Source organism: Macrobrachium rosenbergii, chromosome 3, assembly GCF_040412425.1.
Source record: "Macrobrachium rosenbergii isolate ZJJX-2024 chromosome 3, ASM4041242v1, whole genome shotgun sequence".
Lineage (NCBI taxonomy): Eukaryota > Metazoa > Arthropoda > Malacostraca > Decapoda > Palaemonidae > Macrobrachium > Macrobrachium rosenbergii.
In genome coordinates this window covers 32,161,198-32,184,047 of record NC_089743.1, presented here as the reverse complement: position 1 = coordinate 32,184,047, position 22,850 = coordinate 32,161,198, and the positions used below count along the sequence as shown (strand labels likewise).

The 22,850-nt window shown below is 40.3% G+C and overlaps 2 protein-coding genes across 3 annotated transcripts in view; one reads left to right on the top strand and one right to left on the bottom strand.

Moving 5' to 3' along the window:
* The first annotated feature begins 419 nt into the window (after positions 1 to 419).
* The window catches only part of LOC136853998 (choline-phosphate cytidylyltransferase A-like), a 345,853-nt gene continuing 323,422 nt past the window's right edge, over positions 420 to 22,850 (top strand). Inside the window, exon 1 of one of the 2 annotated variants that reach the window (XM_067130005.1) lies at positions 420 to 950. The gene's annotated coding sequence lies outside the window, so the exon portion shown is untranslated. The remainder of the gene's footprint in view (positions 951 to 22,850) is intronic. The other variant, XM_067129978.1, reaches the window with a different exon arrangement.
* LOC136853982 (ferric-chelate reductase 1-like) overlaps positions 19,096 to 22,850 on the bottom strand; it is a 44,562-nt gene continuing 40,807 nt past the window's right edge. The window contains exon 3 of the mRNA XM_067129910.1: positions 19,096 to 19,526. Coding sequence (XP_066986011.1) covers positions 19,454 to 19,526 — 73 coding nt within the window. The 3' untranslated portion in view covers positions 19,096 to 19,453. The remainder of the gene's footprint in view (positions 19,527 to 22,850) is intronic.

Here is a 22,850-nt window from a genome sequence, read left to right as displayed (position 1 = left end):
GGGTTTGGCAGTCATTTCGAAATACCTTCATTTCTTTTTCAGTCTTGTATTAATCGTTTTCAGTCTTGAAATGAACTGTATAATTAAGCTTAGTATAGAGAGAAGTCCTTGCTGCTTGAAAGATTTATCGCAAGCATTTTTTTTCAGGTAAAAATGATAGTGGTTGAGAGGCAGTTAAAGTTAACTTTAAAGTCCAGGGGAGAAAGAATTAGCTGCAATAACAGCACACATTAGCTCAGTGACTAAATGGTAAATTGGGCAATTTTGCTATGTGAAGAACCTAAGCATTGAATATAGGCGAAAAGTAAGATACAAACCTGTATATATGATTCACCTGACAATTCATCATTCCTTGCCGGCTCAAAACTTATCATCGGAGTCCTGGATTCACATCAGTTACATGCCCGATGGTTAATGTGCTTTTTGGAAAGTGAAACTGTGAAACGCCAATGTTTATAATCCATTGAGTGATTTGACTAACGACCCTTGTCATGTAGTGGTTTCGTTACAGGTGTCATTTTATGAAGGAGTCTAAAAGTTAACAATTTCGTAGAAATTACGCATTTCCATTGCCAGTTGAGGGAGCGTTGATGTGAAAATGCCGGGCTGTAGGATTAGCCTTAGCTAACCATCCTATAGAGTACCTAGCCTAACATTGGGTAATTCTGCAGCCGCCTGACGTAATCACGGAACTTCGACCCATCACAAATTCGGTATATATGTATCGTAAGCATATTAATTTAGTGACATGCTGAGTTGTGAAAAGACATTAGGCCTAGTGAGCCATGACAGTAAGCCGAACGTAGCCCTAGGCTAGCCTATAGCATAGCCACAAATTGAGTATAGCCTACGTAGACCAACTACCAAGTAGGCCAAGTGGTATTATTTTACAAATTGCCAGTACATGGTATGACATTCTAAAGAGCTCTTCACAAGTTACGACTTACAAGGTAAGACAATACCGGCCAGTGCCGCTCGTTTTCCGTTTCAGAAATTCTGCCATTTTCTTCCAAGGGTAAACAAAGGTCAGTATTGAGTACTGTATGTATGTAGGCTATATTCGGAGTGATGACAAATATAAGGTTTTAGGTTTTTTCGTTTTATTTATTTCTTGTAGACTAATCTTAGTAGCTTAGTGCGATTGAGAATCATTAATTGTATTGATTTTTTGTAGTTCAGTAATTTTATCATATTCATAGGAAATAATAACAAAGTAAAGGTAAAGTCATGACTTCAGTTTCATCATCGTCTGAAGAATTTTATATTCGCACATGTTCTTGGGAATCATTTCACAGTAGAACAAATTATCTTGTAATTTAATGCAAGGCTGATATTGATTCTATTTAAAATTATACATGCATGAAAATGTAAATAATTTTTCTTACGCATTTTATATTGGTATATAAAACACAATATGGTACGAAATTTTAACTAAAGAAATTTCCTCTACGTGTGTGTAGAATGTAGGTCTACCTAAAAAAGTCAAGTATATCTTAGTTTAACCAGACCACTGAGCTGATTAACAGTTCTCCTAGGGCTGGCCCGAAGGATTAGATTTATTTTACGTGGCCAAGAACCAACTGGTTACCTAGCAACGGAACTAAGGGCATATTGTGGAATCCGAACCACATTATGACGAGAAATGAATTTCTATCACCAGAAATAAATTCCTCTAATTCTTCATTGTCCGGTCAGAGTCGAACGCTGGGCCAACAGCGTGCTAGCCGAGAGCTCTACCCACCCCACCAATGTAGGCCTACTACGAGCCATTTGATGACCTGTGGTACTAGTACTTGTGACTGGTCATATATATATATATATATATATATATTATATATATATATATATATATATATATATATATATATATATATATATATATATATATATTATATATATATATACAGTATATATGTGTATGTATGTATGTATATGCTTTTGAGGCAGTTTTCTTGTATTCAAATTTCTTTGAATTCAATGGCATTTTTGTTGTTGATCAACTTTTTATTATTCATTTCACTATACTTTCTAAAGATTCAAGAAGTACTGTGAAGTTAATAAAAAAGTTGATTAACAAACAAAAAGCCATTGAATTTAACGAAATTTACATATATATATATATATATATATATATATATATATATATATATATATATATATATATTGTAAGGGCATCAAATCGCCTCTCCATTCCTGTGTTTCGCTCCTTATATGTACTTTAATCATGTCATATATGTTACTTGCTATTATTTCAGATTCATTATGTATATCATTGTATGGCCTTTCTGCCGATATATATATCTGCCTTTTACATGTTCTGTAATGCATTAGATATGTCTTCTTATGCCTGTTAACAAACACAATTTCTGTATGGACACAGCGGTGGGCCTCAGGTTGCCCGCTACCTTTCCATCAGCTTTCCACATTATAAACACTTGTCGAGAATAATAAAGAATCAGTCTTTCACTTCTGACATTTCTTGAACCTCACACTGGTGACCCCGGAGTGACGGGTAGCGCGGTTTTGGCCCAGCCATTAACGGACTAAAAACGGCTGCAGCCTACTATCAGAGACCCATTAGTGGACTTATTACGGCGTTAAAGTTTGGGCCTCTGATAGCTCCCTCCCTGGTGGAAACTATGCCATTAACAGACTAAATATGGCGTACCCAAAAAGGGCACATTTTGGCACTTCGTTCGACCACTCGAACAATCAGCACCATTAACGAACTCAATACGGCGCATTTTCCTGTGTTTTGGTGCGTGAGTAGTACTGGTGTTGGAAGCTGAACTTCAGTGCGAATCTGCAAGCATCGTCTGTACACCTCTCTCGCCAACAAAGCCAGACGTGGTCAAACTTCCTCCATTTTCGTGGCAGCACACAGCATCATGGTTCCTGCGCGCAGACGCGCACTTTCTCGTGGTGCACATCTCAGACAATGCTATAAAATCTGACGTCACCATGATAGCGCTCCCAGAAGAGATGTTCACCAGATTCTTCCCTGGCTTGACGCGCAGCCTGACAAGGTCACATACGCGGCCTTGAAGGATAAACTCATACAAACTTGTAGTTGTCCCATATGTGTAGGGTTCTAGCTGATAATTTGATTTTCGACATGCTTAGTTAGCATCTTGACTATTCTCTGAAGTAATAGGAGTGCATTATTTCTTTATAATTTAGTACTTTAAAATGAAAAAGTAATAAATGACAAATTTAAAACTTGTGTGAAGTGTAGAGCCTGAGAGATTATTGCTCAAATGCAAAGTACAGCCTGGTAGGTTGTTACTGTACTGACAAAGTAGAAAACTACCGACAGGCAGTGGGAAGCCCTGCCCACCTGTCGATCTGAACTCCATTTTGCCTTATGGCCCAGGTTTCAGAGTAAGGGATGGCTGAGGTGGGCCATTCATGTAAAGAACTTCAGGTTTGTATGTTAGGAAAAGTACAAACTACTTTTTAAATTTGCAACATGTTCCTATACAAATCCAAACCCTTGTTCTCCACATAGGATACTTACCTGTTGGAAGGAGTCTCTGAGCCAACTGGTAGGCTCCCCCAATCTGTTTAGGAGCAAAGGAAGGGACACAGCACCTATAGCCTACTGTACATATGGGATGTAGCAGTTGCTGTACTTATGAACCCTTCAGTAAAGGGTTTGTGTGCCATTACTCAATCAGGGGCAGTAATGCCAGTACTCAATCAGGGGCAGTAAGAACCCATACTGAAGTGTCGGAGACAATAAAGCAGGTAAATATGATCAAAGTGTTTGCTTTATTGTCAGTCTTCCTCTCCCCTCACCGTGAGAGGTAGGGGAACTTGCATCCCATCATTGCCAATGAAAAGACTTGTGCCCAGTCGGACAGCTAACCTGTACTCATGTCCGTACAGCTTGTATACGGAATGGCAATCTGACTCTCAGTTTATTGGAAAGGAAGGAAGAAAGAGAGAAGGAGGAGAACCAGTCACTCCTATTCTGTCTCCTGCCAACCAGATACCTAGATGGGGGTACTACCTACCCAAAAGGGAGCTGGGCTTGCAATTTCACAGGTAAAACATCATGCAGGTGATCATCCCCCATCACCTCTCCAAACATAATACCTGAAAGCCAACAGCTTCCTACTGAGTGCAAAGTATAGTGTGATGCCCAAATTATTGTGAGCTCTCATACACGCTGCAATTCTCCTTCCACACTGGAAGAAACGATGCCCTTAGATCAGCTTACAGAGGCAGGAGATACATTGTACTCAGAAAACTCCCTCCATTACTGTTAATTGAAGAGTTGTCGACATACAAATCTTGAGGTGTCAAGTTCCTTCAAGAGAGTGTTGCAGCACTCAAACAGAACTCAGTAGTAACTCACAAGAGTCACTAATGAAAAGTCCTTCGGTTAGGATAATAAGAAAGATTCAAACTGCTGTCACCAACAAGTCTGAATATTGTTATGGTAACAGCCATTGCTACTGCACATTTAATTGCAATTTCACATCACTTTTCAATTAAATTGTTCAACCTTAACTTGAAAAGGGTTTTGAACTCACGCCCACTCTGAGTGGAGCACGCAAGTGCCATATCTGACCCAATTTGCCACGTGTCTTTTTCATTTCCATCCCAATTCTGCCACTGAGATCCTACATTTCAGGTCGAAGCGGAAGGAGGTGGCAACTGAGCTAAGTACTGCCCGAGGGCACCGCCAAAGCCAAGCAAAGCTTCTGAGCGAATGAGATGCGACCTTCTATGACTGGCCGCTGTGCTGTGTGGATATCTCCTGTGACCTCCTCTGACTTTCAGCACTTACCCGTATTAAGGCGCGATAATTAAGAGCATGCACATGTGAAGTGTGTGCTTCCCCAAGGTCTTGATGGGCGATATGGCACTGCAACTTAAGGAGCCAATCCGGACTGCTAAATAAAGACAAAATCCACAAAGGAAAGAGAAACAGTGAAGTACTGCAAGGCATTTCGACTTCTTGTCCTTTACTTAGCAGATTGAAGAAATATAAAAATAAGTTTACAAAGAAAGCTTGTATAAATGACAGATGGGAATTGCAAAGGAAAAAATATGTACCTGGAATCCAACGCAATTGAAGAATTAGTAGACCTACCAAAACAGGGTTAAATATTTAAGAGATTTTACAAAGTATTAGGCCCAACAAATCAGAAGCAGGGGCAAGACAATTAAAAGATTATACAAGAAAGGTGACTGACCATCAAAAAATGTTATAAAAGCACAACTCAATAATTTTTTTAAAGTAAATTGTATTTTTCCTAACTTTACAAACCTGAGGTCCTTTACATTAGGAATTACTTACAGCACAGCTGGAAATGGCTGTTGAACTTTCAAACAAGGTTGTTAGGCGGGAGTCCCGCCCGCCCGGACGCAAACATTCCAATTTGCCTTTCGACCCAGGTGTCAGATTGAGGGGACATAAGGTGGGCACAAAAATCTAAAGTAAAGGACCTCTGGTTTGTAAAGTTAGGAAAAATACAATTTACATTAAAAAACTGTGATTTGTTCCTACATGATATACAAACCATGGGTCCTTTACATTAGGAAGACTCACTGGTTGGAGGGAGGAATCTGAGTGAGTCTCATGAACTTGTAAAGTCCCCGCTCAATGAGTTCTCTATGATGAACATCCCGTTTTCTGCGGTGCCCTCACAGCTGACCTGAGGTTGCACGTACACGATCTTATCATTATTGGGATTTGTATATTTATTACCTGTTCATTTGCCCTTGTACCACGTATATGTGTCCGAGTATTTTTATGTCCAACCAGCTATTGTTAATCATCATGTTTTCTATATGTAACTGTCCTGTTTTGTGTAGAGAAATAGTTTGACCTCAGGTCACTTGTAAATTTTTGTACTCATGGTCTCTGTGTATACGCAGATGTCCACACACCGCTTTATAAGCAGGTCGCTTCATCAATAAACCAGCAGGTTCCCAGTCAGATGCCTTGGTCCCTATGGTCCAAACACCTGGAGAGACAGAGAGGAGGTCCCCTGTTCAGTCTTCTTCTTGCGAGGTTTCAGCTTTGAAGAAGACTGGGGCACATCCAGAGGACAGCGCAAGTTCTCGCCAGCCAGCCGCGCGTTCGACTCCAGCCAGTCCCCGATTGCGTCCACATGACCAGCCTGGTTTGGTCGATTAGTCGTTTGGCTCAGCTTGCACAAACCGCTATGCTTTCTTTGGGACAGTGCTTTGCCGAAGCATAAGCGCTCTCCTGGACCCACATTGCCATCACCACCACAGGTTGGTGACCGCTCATGGCCCACCACTCCTGCTGGCAGGACCAAGATAAAAGAGGACCTTTGCGGAGATCATCGTGCAGATTCGTCAGCACAATGATCTCGGGGGATGGGCCGTGGCCTCTTCTGTGGATCGTCCTTCATGCCTCGAATCCTTCTTGGTTCCTAAGAAGGAACCCAAGGTTTCAGTGGGGCTGCCGTGGTCCTTGCTTGCCAAGGGGGTTCTCAACTAAGTTAATAATCTTGTCTCTGGGCAGGAGAATTCGCTTCAGTCAAACCGCTCAGACAAGCTTCTTCCCCCTCCTCTGCCTCGACAGAAGCACTTCTGTACGCCCTTGGAGGGGTCCTGTCTGATGAAGCAGGTTGACCCAGACCTTGTTCGCCTGGGTCCGGGTCTCTCGCTGCAGCACCTTGCTTTGGAAGGGGTCTCCCTTTCGCAGTAAGAGGCAGCGAGCCTGGAGGCTACTGCCATGGCAACCCTCCAGGCAGTCTCCTGGCTGGATCTGTGGTCATTCACAGAATCCAAAGTGGCTGCCTCCTCAGGTGCTGTCACTCTTGGGCTGGGGAGGACTCTGCTTTCGGGTGACTGTGCCAGTCTGGAGGTAGGGCCATTTCCTACCTTGCCCACCAGATGGCAAACCTGTGGGCAAACCTGGTGGTGAAGAGATGGGATGCTGAAGAGAAGGGATGCTGTCCTGTCTCGGATTGCCAGGTCTGTAGGTCCCAAGTCGGCAATAACCCTAAGGAATTGACTGTTGTTGAGTTCTGCTTCTCTCTTCCGTAGAGAGTTGGTAGATGCTGCAGTGGACAAGCATTGGGCCAAAGACAGCGACCACCTTGTGTATCAGGCAGTGGCCAAGTTCTCCGGGTCTTCGTGCACCACTGTGACTCGACCTATGGGTCAGGCTAGCACTTCCTCATCCCCTAAGAAAACCCAGGCTTTGAAGGGTAACCGCAAAAACACTCAGCCTTCTTCTTCTGGTGGAAAGAGTGTGCAGTCACGCCCCTTTCAACCCGCTTTCCAGTCCAGAAAAGGGGGCAAGGGGAAATGCTAGGGGTGGCATTTCCCTCTAGCTGCTGCCATTGGAAAGGGGTGCCTGTCGAGCCATTGGGCAACATGGCAGCGGTACGGAGCTGAGATCTTGGTAGTGGATGTCCTTCGAGAGTGACATCTACTCCCCTTCGAGTCTTGACCACACCTCACCAACTCTCCGGTCCATCTCCTGACCTACCTTCCTGGTTTGCTGAAGGATCTCGCACTCTGGCAAGAAGTGCAGGCCATGCTGAGCAAAGGTGCTGTGGAAGTTGTGTCAGATCAGTCCTAAGACCTTTACAGCTGTGTCTTTCTCGTAGAGAAAGCCCCGGGGGATGGGGACCGGTCATAGACCTCTCTCCCTTGAACTGATTCATTCACCAGACTCGATTCACAATGGAGATGGCACGCTCCATGCTTGCCTCCATCGGGAGAATGACTTCATGCTTATGGTGGACTGGAAGAATGCGCATTTTCAAATACCCATCCATCCATCCCTCCGCAAGTACCTTCGCTTTATCCTCAGGGAGACGGTGTTCCAGTTCAGGGCACTGTTTCTGGCTCTCGACCGATCCTCAGGCATTCACGCGAGTGTTCACCTTGGTGTCAGCTTGGGGCCATTCGTGCAGGATATGTCTGTTGAGGTATTTTGACGATTGGCTTTTCCTGGCAAGCTCCTACTCTCAGTTGCATCAAGACAGGGATCAACTCCTTGAGTTTTACCTCAATCTAGGGATTGTGGTAAATCTTGAGAAGTCCAGTCTCAACCCCAAGCAGAGGATAAAGTACCTGGGCATGCTGATAGATACGGTAGCAGCAAGAGTCTTTCCCTTGGACTCTTATATCAGCAGGTCCAGCTTTTCCTGTCTCAACGGAAGCAGCCAGCTCAACAATGGCAAGTCATCATCGGTCACCTGTCGTCGTTGGAGAAGCTGGTCCCTCATGGGTGTCTTCACCTTTGTTTTCTTCAGTGGAGACTGAAGGAGTACTGGTCCCAGTCTTAAGACCCTCAATCCTTTCTCATTCCTCTTTCAGGGGAAGTGAGAGAGGATCTAGACTGGTGGCTAGATAACAGGAACCTCTTAATAGGAGTATGCCTGCATACTACCCCTCCAGACATGCTTCTGTTCTTGGACGCATCAACCAAGGGATGGGGCGCTCACCTGGAGCAGTTGCTGACTTCGGGAGTGTGGAACTGAGACAACAAGCACCTTCACATCAACATCCTGGAACTCAAGGCAGCCTTCCTGGCCCTCCAAGAGTTTCAGGATTGAGTGATGGGATACTCCATGGTGTTGATGAGTGACAACACCACAGTAGTGGCATATGTCAACAAGCAGGGGGGGTCTCGTATCCCTTCTGCTTCACCAATTGACGATGCAGGTGCACGAGTGGGCTGTGGCTCACTTGGTGGAGCTGCTAGCCAGATACTTTCCAGGCAAGAGGAATGTAGTGGCAGACAAGCTCAGCCGCCAGAATCAAGTGGTAGGGTCGGAATGGTCCCTTCACTCAGACATCACGGAGAGGTTGTTCGATCTGTGTAGGTGTCCAGTCATAGATCTGTTCAGTCGTGCGGGACCCATAGGCCACTGCGGAGGACATCTTTCAGCACTCGTCTGACAACCTCGACGTCTACACCTTCCCTCCATCTTGTCTGATTCATAGGGTGCTCAGCCAAGTGTTGATCACCCTGAATCTCAGGATGATTCTGGTGGCTCCCACTGATCTGCTAGCTCTGCTCTCCAAGGCACCGAGGGAGATTCCTTCCTGGTCCAACCTGCTGTGTCAACCTCACATAGAGCAATAACACCAGGCAATGCAGTCCCTGTTTCTTCACAGCTGGTGGTTATCCAGCATCTCTTGTGAGCGAGAGACTTTTCGCACCGCGCAGCGACAGATGGCTGGATACCTCAGACAGTCCTCTGCAGTGGTATGTCAGGGAAAGTGGGCCATCTTCTGTGGTTGGTATCATAGACAGGGTGTCTCTCCAGTCAGAGCTTCTATTCAGCAGGTCACGGACTTCTTCGTCTTCCTCCGCTGAGAGAAGCTTCTCTATGTTTCAGCTGTAAAAGGCTATAGGGCTGCACTCAGTCTAGTCTTGCAGCTGAAAGGAGTAGACATCTCATCCTTCTTCGAGATTTCTCTACTGATGAGAAGCTTTGAATAGTCGAGGGACCTCAGGACCCTAGTGTGGGATGTGACTCTCGTGTTGAGGAGCCTGACTCATGCACCACACGAGCCGTTACGAGAGTCGTCGGACAGGGATCTGACCCTCAAGGCCATCTTCCTGCTTGCCCTGGCATGGACTTTCCATCGGTCCATGATGCTAGGTTCGAGTCCTTCACAATCCCCTCCCTAGAGGACTATGTAGATAATGACCCAGACGAGATACTACTTTGTCCTGTTAGAGTGCTACAGCACTATCTGAAGAGGACTCATCATCTCCGGGCTGAGTGCTGACGACTCTTTGTTAGCACTGGCTTGTCCAAGAAAGAAGTGTCCAAGAACAGGATTTCTTTCTGGCTCAGTGAGAGTGCCTGAGAGCTCATGAAGTCAGGGGTATTGGTCCAACCCTCACATTCCGGAAGAACCTGTCGGTTTCTCAGGTATTGAAAGCAGGGGTGTGGTCTCGACAGACCATTTTCACCTCTTTCTACCTTCTGGACATTGCCCACAAGTCCTTGGACACTTGTTCCTTGGGACCTGTGGTGGCTGCTCAACAAGTTGTGTAGCTTACCCAGCTCCTCTTAACAGAACAGGGTTGCATCTCACGTAAGATGTTCAGATGTGGATACGGGAATTAATGCGAGAGTGATTGGTCTCTCCTTCCCTCTCACCCTTCATCTCTTCCTTCGTGCAGCGAGTGGATAGGCCATTACTTGCTGGATCTGGCGGTCGATGCAGGTAAGTCTATACTTTGAGTTTCTGTTCTATTTTTCCCTTCCAGGATTATAGAAGCAAATCCACTCCTTCCTCTAACAAGGGGAGGGAGGAGATCCTGACAATAAGACATACTCAGTGCTTGTATTTGCCTTACTGTCTGTGACCTTTTAGGTTCATCCTAGCCCTTTTTTGTATGAGACTACGTTTACCTCCCTCATACAAAAAGGCCCAGAAGTCTGACAATTGATCATGTGTCACCACACTCCAATCAATTTGTCAGAGGCAGGTTTCTCTTCCTTGCTCTGTCGACCAGGAAGAGAATCCCAGGTGTGGCGAACTACAGTCACTTCATGAGACTCACTCAGATTCCTCCCTCCAACCAGTGAGTCTTCCTAATGTAAAGGACCGATTGTTTGTATATCATGTAGGAACAAATCACAGTTTTTTAATGTAAATTATATTTTTCCTAACTGTACAAACCAGAGGTCCTTTACTTTCGATTTTTGTGCCCACCTTATGCCACCCCTCAATCTGACACCTGAGTTGAAAGGCAAATGGAATGTTTACATCCGGGCGGGCGGAACACCCGCCTAATGGATGGTAGTTAACTGCCTAACCACCTTGTTTGAAAGTTCAACAGCCATTTCTGGCTGCGCTGTAAGTAATTCCTAATGTAAAGGATCTCAGGTTTGTATAGTTAGGAAAAATACAATTTACTTTAAAAAAATGATTGAGTTGTGCTTTTATTATAACATTTTTTGATGGTCAGTCACCTTTCTTGTATAATCTTTTAATTGTCTTGCCCCTGCTTCTGATTTGTTGGGCCTAATACTTTGTAAAATCTCTTAAATATTTAACCCTGTTTTGGTAGGTCTACTAATTCTTCAATTGCGTTGGATTCCAGGTACATATTTTTTTCCTTTGTAATTCCCATCTGTCATTTATACAAGCTTTCTTTGTAAACTTATTTTTATATTTCTTCAATCTGCTAAGTAAAGGACAAGAAGTCAAAAGGCCTTGCAGTACTTCACTGTTTCTCTTTCCTTTGTGGATTTTGTCTTTATTTAGCAGTCCGGATTGGCTCCTTAAGTTGCAGTGCCATATCGCCCATCAAGACCTTCGGGAAGCACACACTTCACATGTGCATGCTCTTAATTATCGCGCCTTAACACAGGTAAGTGCTGAAAGTCAGAGGAGGTCACAGGAGATATCCACACAGCACAGCGGCCAGTCATAGAAGGTCGCATCTCATTCGCTCAGCAGCTTTGCTTTGGTTTGGCAGCACCCTCGGGCAGTACTTAGCTCAGTTGCCACCTTCTTCAGCTTCGACCTGAAATGTAGTATCTCGGTGGCAGAACTGGGATGGAAATGAAAAAGACACGAGGCAAAATGGGTCAGATATGGCACTTGCGTGCTCCACTCAGAGTGGGTGTGAGTTCAAAACCCTTTTCAAGTTAAGGTTGAACAATTTAATTGAAAAGTGATGTGAAATTGCAATTAAATGTGCAGTAGCAATGGCTGTTACCATAACAATATTCAGACTTGTTGGTGACAGCAGTTTGAATCTTTCTTATTATCCTAACCGAAGGACTTTTCATTAGTGACTTGTGAGTTACTACCGTACTGAGTTCTGTTTGAGTGCTGCAACACTCTCTTGAAGGAACTTGACACCTCAAGATTTGTATGTCGACAACTCTTCAGTTAATAGTAATGGAGGGAGTTTTCTGAGTACAATGTATCTCCTGCCTCTGTGAGTTGATCTAAGGGCATCGTTTCTTCCAGTGTGGAAGGAGAATTGCAGCGTGTATGAGAGCTCACAATAATTTGGGCATCACACTATACTTTGCACTCAGTAGGAAGCTGTTGGCTTTCAGGTGTTATGTGTGGATAGGAGATGGGGGATGATCACCTGCATGATATTTTACCTGCGGAATGTTGCCCACTGTCCTTAGATGTGATTTCATTGGACCAGTGGTGGCTGCTCAATGAGTTGGATAGCAAGATGGCAAGCCCAGCTCCCTTTTGGCTAGGTAGTACCCCCATCTAGGTATCTGATTGGCAGGAGACAGAATAGAAGTGACTGGTTCTCCTTTGTCTTTCTTCCTTCCTTTCCAATAAACTGAGAGTCAGATTGCCATTCCGTATACAAGCTGGACGGACATGAGTACAGGTTAGCTGTCCGACTGGGCACCAGTCTTTTCATTGGCAATGATGGGATACAAGTTCCCCTATCTCTCATGGCAAGGGGAGAGGAAGACAGACAATAAAGCAAACTCTTGGATCATATTTACCTGTTTTATTGTCTCTGACACTTCAGTATGGGTTCTTACTGCCCCTGATTGAGTAATGGCACACAAAACCTTTACTGAAGGGTTCATAAGTATAGCAACTGCTACATCCCATATGTACAGTAGGCTAGAGGTGCTGTCCCTTCCTTTGCTCCTAAACAGACCAGGAAGGTAACATCCCAGATTGGGGAGCCTACCAGTTGGCTCAGAGACTCCTTCCAACAGGTAAGTCTCCTATGTGGAGAACAAAGGTTTGTATTTGCGTAGGAACACGTTGCAAATTTAAAAAGTAGTTTGTATTTTTCCTAACATACAAACCTGAAGTTCTTTACATGAATGGCCCACCTCAGCCACCCCTTGCTCTGACACCTGGGCCATAAGGCAAAATGGAGTTCAGATCGACAGGTGGGCAGGGCTTCCCCCTGCCTGTCGCTAGTTTTCTATTTTGTCAGTAAGTTTGAATGGTTGCGTTCACATGCTAAATCCGTATGTAAAGAAATTCAGGTTAGCTATGTTAGGAAAAATATAAATCACATTTAAAATTTGCTATTTTGTGCAATGTAGAGCATTTTTCTATGGCAAGAGATCTTTTTTGTGTTTTGTATTTGTTTGTGGTGCACTGTATGGGACTTACCTACTCAGCCCATTATTATGTCTGACGAAAAGGAGTATGTGGTATTATTTAAGCTTAGTATTTTAATTGAAGTTTGAATGAAATAAGCATGGTGGAGTAGAGAATTGAAAATACTGCACATGTTTATAGGATGCTGTTGGTTGTGATCCTTGTCATCAGAAAAGCCTCAATTTTATTGCATTCATTGTTTCAGCCAGCATTAAAATGTGAAGGCAAACTTTGAATTTTGATTTGTGTTACACCCCTTTTACCCTGTATAGGGATAGTGTCTTCTGTGCTCCTGAATTGGGGCGCTGTAGGCATTACCGGAGGGTGATGAAGTGTCCTTTGGGCTTCTAGCTGCATCCAATTTTTAGCCCGTTACTTTAACTCCTCCGTTCCTGCTTTCTTTCAGTTCTGCTGTCCAACCTCTAACTTTATTACTTTTATCCTGGTATCTTTATTTTCTAGGTCTATTTTCCTTGTACTAAGCACTGAGTGGCCGAAAGTGCCACAGTGCTTGTCTTGACAGCCTAAATTTATTTGGAACTCTTGTCTCACCTGCACCCCTTCCCTTTTTTGTAAATAAGGGAAATTTCCTTAGTCTGCATTATATTTTAATTTGCCGTTTTCTGTAGAGACATTTACAACACGTTCGTGATTCGATGGATAACTTCAAGAATTTCATTGCATTTGTTCTTTCTTCGGAATAATAACAAATAAAAAAAGGCTATGTGGGGGGGGGGTTTAGTGCCATCAGTGCCCTCGCGTGGTGCACTGAAGGCATCAGTGCCTTTGCAGCGTCCCTTCGGCCCCTGGCTGCAACCCCTTACTTTCCACCCTCTCCTAACAATTGTTTCTTTGTGCAACTGCGAAGTTTTCTTCTTGTTACACCTTTAAAACCTCCTTTACTCTCGATATCCCTTTGAACGCAGAATGGTCTCAGATCCCAGCTCTTGGTCTTTCGCCTAAATTTTAGATTCCCGTTCGACATAAGAAAGGGAAGAGCAGTTGATTTGGGGAAGTAATATACTAAGTTTTAAATTTTTGTTTTTATTTATCGAGAGGTTAATGATTCATATGGTGATGTGTATTCGGGAATAGTTGTAACGCCTATTCTACATTGATAGGATCATTGTTTATTTTTATATATTTGTGTTTTTTATTATGTAATTGGTTAGTGAAACTAGACTCGTTGGCAATTGAAACTTCCATTTTTTCAGTTATATGCATCATTTTGAGTGGGGACGACTTCTGAAGTCTGCACCGAACTCCTACTTCTTGTTACACCTTAGTACATTATTATTATTATTATTCTGTGGATGAAACCAATTCATATGGAACAAGCTCACAGGAGCCATTGACTTGAAATTCAAACGTCCAGAAAATATGATGTTCATTAGGAAGGATTAAGAGGACGTAAAGTGAAATACAGAAAGAAGAGATCCCACTTGTTGAAAAAGAAAAAATAATAAATAGAGAAATAGATAAAAAAGTATTAAAATGCAAGAAGAATAGTATTAGGGTAGTAATGCATTGCATTTTTGCTTGAACTTTTGAAGTTCCAGTTGCACGACATCCTCAGGGAAACTGTTCCACAGTCCAACGGTGTGAGGAATAAAGGACCTCTTAAACTGAGAAGTTCGACAGCGAGGCATATTTACTGCACATTGGTGCTGCTGTTCAGTGAATCTGGTAGTAGTAGATAAAGGGGTTCAGGAGTCAATTGTGATTGTGAAAGATCTCTGTTGAAATACAACTTATGAAAAAGTGACAAACAAGAGACCATCCGTCGATGGTCCAAGTCATAACTGCTACTATTAGGAAACAGAAACCTACCACCACGGGCCCACACTAGCATAAAGTAGTACTGGTACAATAGCATCATCTTATTGAATTTATATTTTATATAACATTCCAGGAACGAATTAATCAGTTAATAAATTTTAAAACAATAGTTAGGAATTTTAGTACAAGCTTGACCTTTAACATTTTAAGCTAAGGTCATTTTAAGTAAAATCCATGGAAATCTTGCAGTTGTCCCATACGTGTGGGGTTCTAGCTGATAATTTGATTTTCGACATGCTTAGTTAGCATCTTGAATATTCTCTGAAGTAAGAGGAGCGCGCTGTTCTTTTGTAATTTAACGCCTTAAAATGAAAAAGTAATAAATGACAAATTTAAAACCTGTGTGAAGTGTAGAGCCTGAGAGATTAGTGCTGAAATGCAAAGTACAGCCTGGTAGGTTGTTACTGTACTGACATGCATTGTATACAGTAGCCTGAGAAATCGTTATTAATGTGCAGTGCAATCTTAAAGATAAAAAATATTATTGTTAAAAGTCAGTGAATTGCTTGATAAACTAGTTCTGAAAGGCAGGCCATGGCCTAAGGACTGAGTAGGCTACTCCAAGGCTTGTAAAATTAATATGAAAGTCAGTGTGTTGCCTGAGAAATCGGCACTAAAAGAATTGTATAGTCAGAGAAATCATTAGAAGATAGTGTAAAACCTTTCATATTAGTTGTAAATGGCAATATGCTTTCCAAGAATTTTCTACGGAAAATAATGTATCACCAGAGAAATTTGCCGCATCGTCAGTAGGTTACTCGAGTGACTAGAACTACAGTATAAGGAAGTGATGGCCTTAGAAATTAGTAGTAAAAGGCAGTATACAGCCTAAGGAATTATTGTTGAAAAGTACGCCGGGTGAAATTAGCAGTAAAAGAAATTAGTACTAAAATACAGTGTTTGGCATGAAAATTCAGAAGTAAAAGGAGCCTGTGGCCAAAGAAATTAGCCTAGAAGGCAAAACACTGCCCGAACAATTGATATTCCATGGCAATATATGGCCAGAAAATTTGCCAGTCAATGTTAGTGTACGGCCAGAGAAATTAGTACTAAGAAGGCATGTATACAATTGCAAAGATGAACACTAGTGACTACTGACATTTTATCATTGATGTTTATCGGGGCAATGTTCTTGGCCCCCTGCATGTCTTATATACTCAATATGTGGTTTGATCTATGGAACAAACTAGTTACTTGTGCAGTTGATGAGACTGTTTACATCAGTTTCGTATCGTTAGTGTAGGCATGTAGTTGGCTTAGTAGAGATTTAGCTAAAATCAGTCACGGTGCAGATTATGGGGAATGTATTTGAACCCTGGTAAAAATCAAAGTATTATTAGTGGTAGGTCTAGGGTATTTGATCCCCAATCTAAATTTTTCATTTACAGTGTTTCTCTTACTTCATGCAACTCATTCAAGTGCTAGGTGTTCGTGACTGCAAATCCTCAATTAAGAAACTAACCCAATCTATATCTTCTTCAAATGTGTAAAAAAAATTTGTATATGAAAGTTTCAAGGTTTTTGGTGACCTGTCTGAGCTGAGGAAATGTTTTTATTCTTCCATGGTTTGAATTTGGTTTTCCTCTTGGGCCGTTAGCAGCTGACTTGCTTCTTAAATTCTTGGATGAAAACTGAATCTTGCTTAATGTTTTTAAGTTTCTCTGACACTGTCATTCGATTAGCTGATTGTGCATGTTTTATAAAATCTTTCATAATTTTAAACATGTTTTGCAGTCAAGTCTATACCATCCACCATATAGTACTAGATATGCAATTAATTCTATGTTTTATTTATTAGGTGAATGGAAAAGGCAATATGCAGTATAAGAAATTCGTGTTAAAATGAAGTGTATGCTTGGGGAATTACCAATAGAAGGCAATGTAAGGTGTGAGAAACCAATGCTAATAATCAAAGTACAGATAAAAAAAAAAAAAAAAGAGAGAGAAGCAGTATTAGCAGTAGACGACTACGGAAGTGGTTTTGAAATGCATTTTAGGGTCTAAGAAATGGCAATGACATGGCTGAGATATTAGTACTATAAGGGAAGGCACTGCTTGAAAAATTAAGAATTAAAGGCCGTGAAATTCAGAAGAAATTAGTATTGGAATGCGATTTGTTTTATGGAAAAATTAATTTACTTTAATCCAAAATATGAAAAATCATTTCTTGGTCTAATGTATTGCATGTGAACTGATGCCTATATCCAGTTCAAATATAGCCTATTTTTTCCCGTTTTTCCCCTGATGAATTGTCTTTAATGGCTGTTTTCGAAAATATATTTTGCTTATAGTTGTATTATTTCGAAGGCTTCAGCCAAGTTTAAGAATGTTTTGGATTTTTTTCCTTTATTTATTTATTTGTATATTGGTTTTCAATTTTTATTAATGAAAACCAGTGGAATGGGCAGAACTGCCTTTACCTGGCCGAGGATTGCTGGCGATTTTTTTCCGCCTCAGGCCTTTATTATGTCTTGCGTCTCCCTGAAGTATCCTTTCATGTGCTTAAGTTTGATCATTGTTTTCCTTCTTAAAATGAAGATCTTAAGATCTTTTTTCCTCTTGACAAATTATTCACTTATTTGTTCCTTATGGCATTTTTTGTTATCTAAATCAGACTTCATTTTCACTACCATTTTCTTTTTGGTGTCTATCTGTTCAGTTTAAAAGACGGCAAACTCTTAATTAATATTAATTTTGTTGGAACATTTCTTACTCTCATTCTTATGCTGTTTTAAGTAAAAGACGTTAGATGTACATTGTCAGTCTGTGCATTAAAAAATGTCAAAGAACTCTGGCCCAGTCTTGAGTCTCATCGTGTGTATAAAATTTCAGTTACTTTATTTTTACAAGACTTATTGCTTATTTTCCATACGACTCTTGAGTTACGTGAAGTAATATGGAGTTTATTTATTTGACAGAAAACGGTTCGGTTTTCAGGAAAGTCATTGATCCTCGTTGTTGACAAATGAACTTCCCTCTGTGTACTATTAGTAATACGGTAGACAAAAATAACATCAATAAATTTTTCAGACAAGTCATTGATACTCGTTGTTGACAATTAAACTTCCCTCTGTGTACTATTAGTAATACGGTAGACAAAAATAACATAATAAATTCATTGACCATTGTTGCTTTTCCGTTACAACATTGATATTTTATTGTGCGCGTGTTTCTGGTAAAAAGTGGGAACATCAAAAGATTTTTTTTTAAGTTGGTAACATTTTATTTCAACAAGCAGTGAATCCTTAGACCTTTGCCCATATACAAGGAACCAGGAGCTTAGGCAGTTGAAGATTAAGTAACAGTGATTGGTACCAGTCAGAAGACTCATCGTTAACGATGCTTGCTTTGACATTCAAAGTAACATGCATGCGGTCTTACTGGGAAGACAAAACTTCACATTTTGTTCTACAAACTAGGCTTAAAGTCTTGATTTTGACGTTGATATTCATTATAGGTAACATTAATTTTGACTGCATAAAATACAGTGTTGCATATGGGCTTGTGTTTAATATTGATCACAATGAAGAGAAATATTTATGAGTCCTGTTGTCTTCCTCGTAACTGAGTGAAAATTCATTACCTACAAAGCTATTCTCCGAAGCTCAAAATAGTACCTGGAGTTAAAAGAAGAACTAATCTTGAATAGTGTGAAGAGTTCACGAAGTTATGATGTGAAGGAAAGGGCACGAAACAAATATACAGTACTGTAGATGGGAGCTTGGTGGTAAGGGAAAAATAAAAAACGGAATGATAGACGAAAGCGGAGCAGACCCACTAGCTTTTCTTTTGGGTTATTTTTCGAAGACAACATATAAACGGACCAAAACCCACTGTCATATAAATTTAACAAACGTTATAGTAATCTGTTTTCATATACTTATTATTAACATTTATTACTGCAGTACAGGACGCAGTAGAAAAATAAATTTAAGAATAGAACATTTATAATACAAAGATAAATAGCGATAGGAAGAATCAAGAGAAAAAGTTTTATAAATGAAAAGGACCAATATATATGTGTATGTATATATATGTATATATATACATATATATACACATACTGTATATTATAATGTATGTTTCTGGGATATATATATATATATATATATATATATATATATATATATATATATATATATATATATATATATATATATATATATTCTATTCTTATCTGTTCTTATGTCCTAAATAAAATGCAACGATAAATATAGCAGAGACAAAGGAAGTGGGATGATTAAGGAATGTGCCAAGCGCGCTCGTGTTATTTCAGCCCATTTTCGAAAATGTGTTGGAATACATGAAAGCGCTGGGTATCCTCGTTTTTTATTCCATTCTTTTGGCCTCTGATATTTGTGTGTGTGCACGTGTGTTGATGTGTGCTTTTTTATCTCATACACAAGTGTTTGTATGTTTATGACTTTGTTGTATATGCATTATCCCTTTCTCGAGCATTAAAGGTACGGTACGGTAGTCGACTTATTAATAATGGAAAGATGGAGATATCCAAAGGAATGTGTTCGGCTTCTTCCTTCTCTTAGAACTGAGGCTTGATGACCTTGGCGACCATGTCGGACCAATATCTGTCGTAGCGTTCCAGAATTGTACCACTGTGGAAGGAAGAGAGGAAAGATACATCAGTATATCACAGAAGATTGGGTTGTCACTTAATATTTATCAGTCAGAAAAAATGCACAGACATCTCTGTAAACTTCCACATCAGTTAAGAAAGATGATGTGTGTTACATTAAGTTACGGGCTGCCATAGAGCAGGAGCCCGTGCCAGCACAAGGATGGCTTGTTCTAAAACGAACGTTACTTAAAGAAAAATGAGGAAAGCACATGAGAAGACCTGAATGAACCATTTAAGAAATAACATATTTTTAAAATCAAGTCTTGACATTATTAAAATTGCAAATGGATGTCAATGGAGTAGAATAATATCAAGGTTTATTAAGATTACAGCGGAGCAAAAATTGAATTTTATACCTCGAGAAGACATGAAAAGTATTATAACTGTCTGCAACAAGAAACCAATTGTATAGCATATTTTTGTTTTCAAGATTAATCTGGGAAAAATGACGTGAAGGGGTGTTGATTTATCTTCAAGCAGAAAATCTAAAAGAGATTTCACCATATGATTTTGAAACGATTTTGTATAAACTATTCCAGTGCGTTGGGCGAGAGAAGATTCGCTTTATCATTTTGAGAAAGTCATTTTTACAAGATTTTTATTTGAGACCACCTGTCTGTTTTGTATTTCTGTCTTCATTCATGTTTTTTGTCCGTTCAGCAGTAGTAGGGTTACGGGTTAAAAATGATATGATGTTAATCCAGATATGTTGAAAACGATCATTGTGATTACGATGATTGGCGACGTCGAAACACAATCAATAGTCACTTGCAACGTGAAATTTACATTTTTTAAGAAGTGAAATGTAGTCTGGATACGTTTGTACAACATTGAATAAAACAAAAGGTCATGGTAATATCTGGCGAAATGTCTTTTACGACATTGTGATTCATCACAAATTTGTCCATGACAAAGGAAAAAGTTTACAGTAAATAGTAGGACCACACATAAATTGCTGAAAATAAATAGTGACTGCACCGCAGTCATAATATTCAAAGTACATTATTTACATTACTTGCTACAGTTCAGTGCTTCCACAGCATCAAACGAGATTTTGATCTCGTCTGGCCGCCACGTCCTTCTGCTACGTACTACTTATCTATTTGTTTATTTAATTTTTGTACGTAACATAGACGACGTAGGAGAGAAAGTTGAGTGTCAGAGTGTTCGTCCTCAACGCCGTGGAGTTGCCTCAACCCAGGGAAGGTAAATAAATCCCCTCTTCAACCCTTCAGTCTCGATCTCCAACGACCCTCCGTTATCGAAAGCATCGTTCCTATTGATCATTAATTGCTTATTTCAAGGCTGCAGTAATCATAGTCAAAGTGGGAAAAACTCCAAGTTTTCTGTAAACCAATCTATCCATCCATCCAAACACTATTTCGATTTGATGTTGGTTTATAATTGATGATTGAGTAGTTTCACCTTCACCGACTCTCCCTGTAGAGAAATTTGGGTTCCGAATTTATACTGAACAAAGGAGAAGATTATCCCCCCCCCCACACCTCTCTCTCTCTCTCTCTCTCTCGATTATATATATATATTATATATATAATGTGTGTGTTTAGTCTGTGTACAAATGCGTGTGTGTATTTACGCGCGCTTGCTTGTTTGTAGATTTAGAAAGTACTGCTTTGGAATTCATTAGCATATTACCTATGGTAATTAAGTAAAATTTGGGTTCACGGCCGATGACTAACTTCGGAGAGTAGTTGCGGAAGTTTGTTTTATGAATGGCATTTGTCTTTTAAAGCATGAAGATTCCCTTCACAAACAGTAGGTGCATTTTTGGTAATTTAGTAATTTTATATTTTGTACGATGGATTACCCCATTAACATAACCGCTCAGCAAGAAATGGAGCTCTCGTCAAGTACATTCCTCCCTTTTCAAGTTCTGCATTTTTGAGATTAAGGGAACAAAATTAATCGATTCGATTATTTTATAGCTCATGAAAGACTGAACGGGGCGTCAAGAAAATAAACTTGTTAATTGTAACATTTACAAAATTGCCTATTGCTGTGATGTGAAGATCGTGAGGATCGTAACAAAACCGCATTCATGTCTCTCAGCTTTCTTTTCATTTACTTTTTCACTGTCCGTATTCTTGAGAATCACTTTCATGATAAATGTCAACTTACTCTTGTATTACCATTTATGACTATTTTCTATCTCGTAAAATACATAAAAATTATATCATGAATATGAACGCAGAATTTACCTTTGACCATCAGACAATATTTCTTTATATATATATATATATATATATATATATATATATATATATATATATATATATATATATATATATATATATATATATATATATATATATATATATATATATTATCATGCGTGTTTTGGATGCCTTCGGAACTGGTAGTGCAAGGGTTTCACATTTGTAACAGAAAGTGGGGTGATGGCGACAGATGTGGCCTGGAGAAGTATGTCGTTTGTAGTTGGGGTGCTTTTGACTTTAACTTTTATTTTTACTTGAACTCTTACTTGGTATTTCTGTGCCGTACATTTTTTTTAATATCCCCTCGAAAGAGAGACTCTGGTATTTCTCTCTTTATACTTGTGTTCTGTGTTTGTGTTCGCGTACACCTAATTATAACGGAACTCCTTTGAAAGAGATGACGATAACCCTTCTCGATGCTTATGATGTTCTTGTGTACTCGATGTTACGTCATTATCAGATTGGCCCGTCCTGTCTGCCCGAGTTCATTGCACTGGAAATGCAGTGCCTCGTTTCCAAACTGAACTTGTGTGCTGTAGTGAAAATTTCATTATCCTCGATATCATTTACGGGTGTGCCACAAATATAACTCGAGCACACCAACTGCTGAAACAGCTGTATGTCTGTGTTCACATTTTTGTTGACAGTCTTTCTGCTATCGTATTTACTTGTATACAACAACAACAAAAAGCAAATATAACGAAAACATAAGATTGCTGGATGTGTTTTGGTTAGCTATGAAAGATGTTTTTTCTCCACATCCTAAGTTTTTTTTCTTTAAATTATAATATTTTCTTATGTAATTTATAATTCTAACTTTTTGTCCTTTTTTTGGTAGCGATGAAAGATGTTAGTTTTTCTCTACATCCCAACACTTTTTCTTTAGATTATAATACTTTCTTATTTTTCTATCTAATTTATAATTTTTACTTTTGTGTTGTCATTCTTTTAGGTTTTATACATAGTCACCTTACATTATCACGAGAGAGAGAGAGAGAGAGAGAGAGAGAGAGAGAGAGAGAGAGAGAGAGAGAGAGAGAGAGAGCAGGAGCACCCAGATCGGG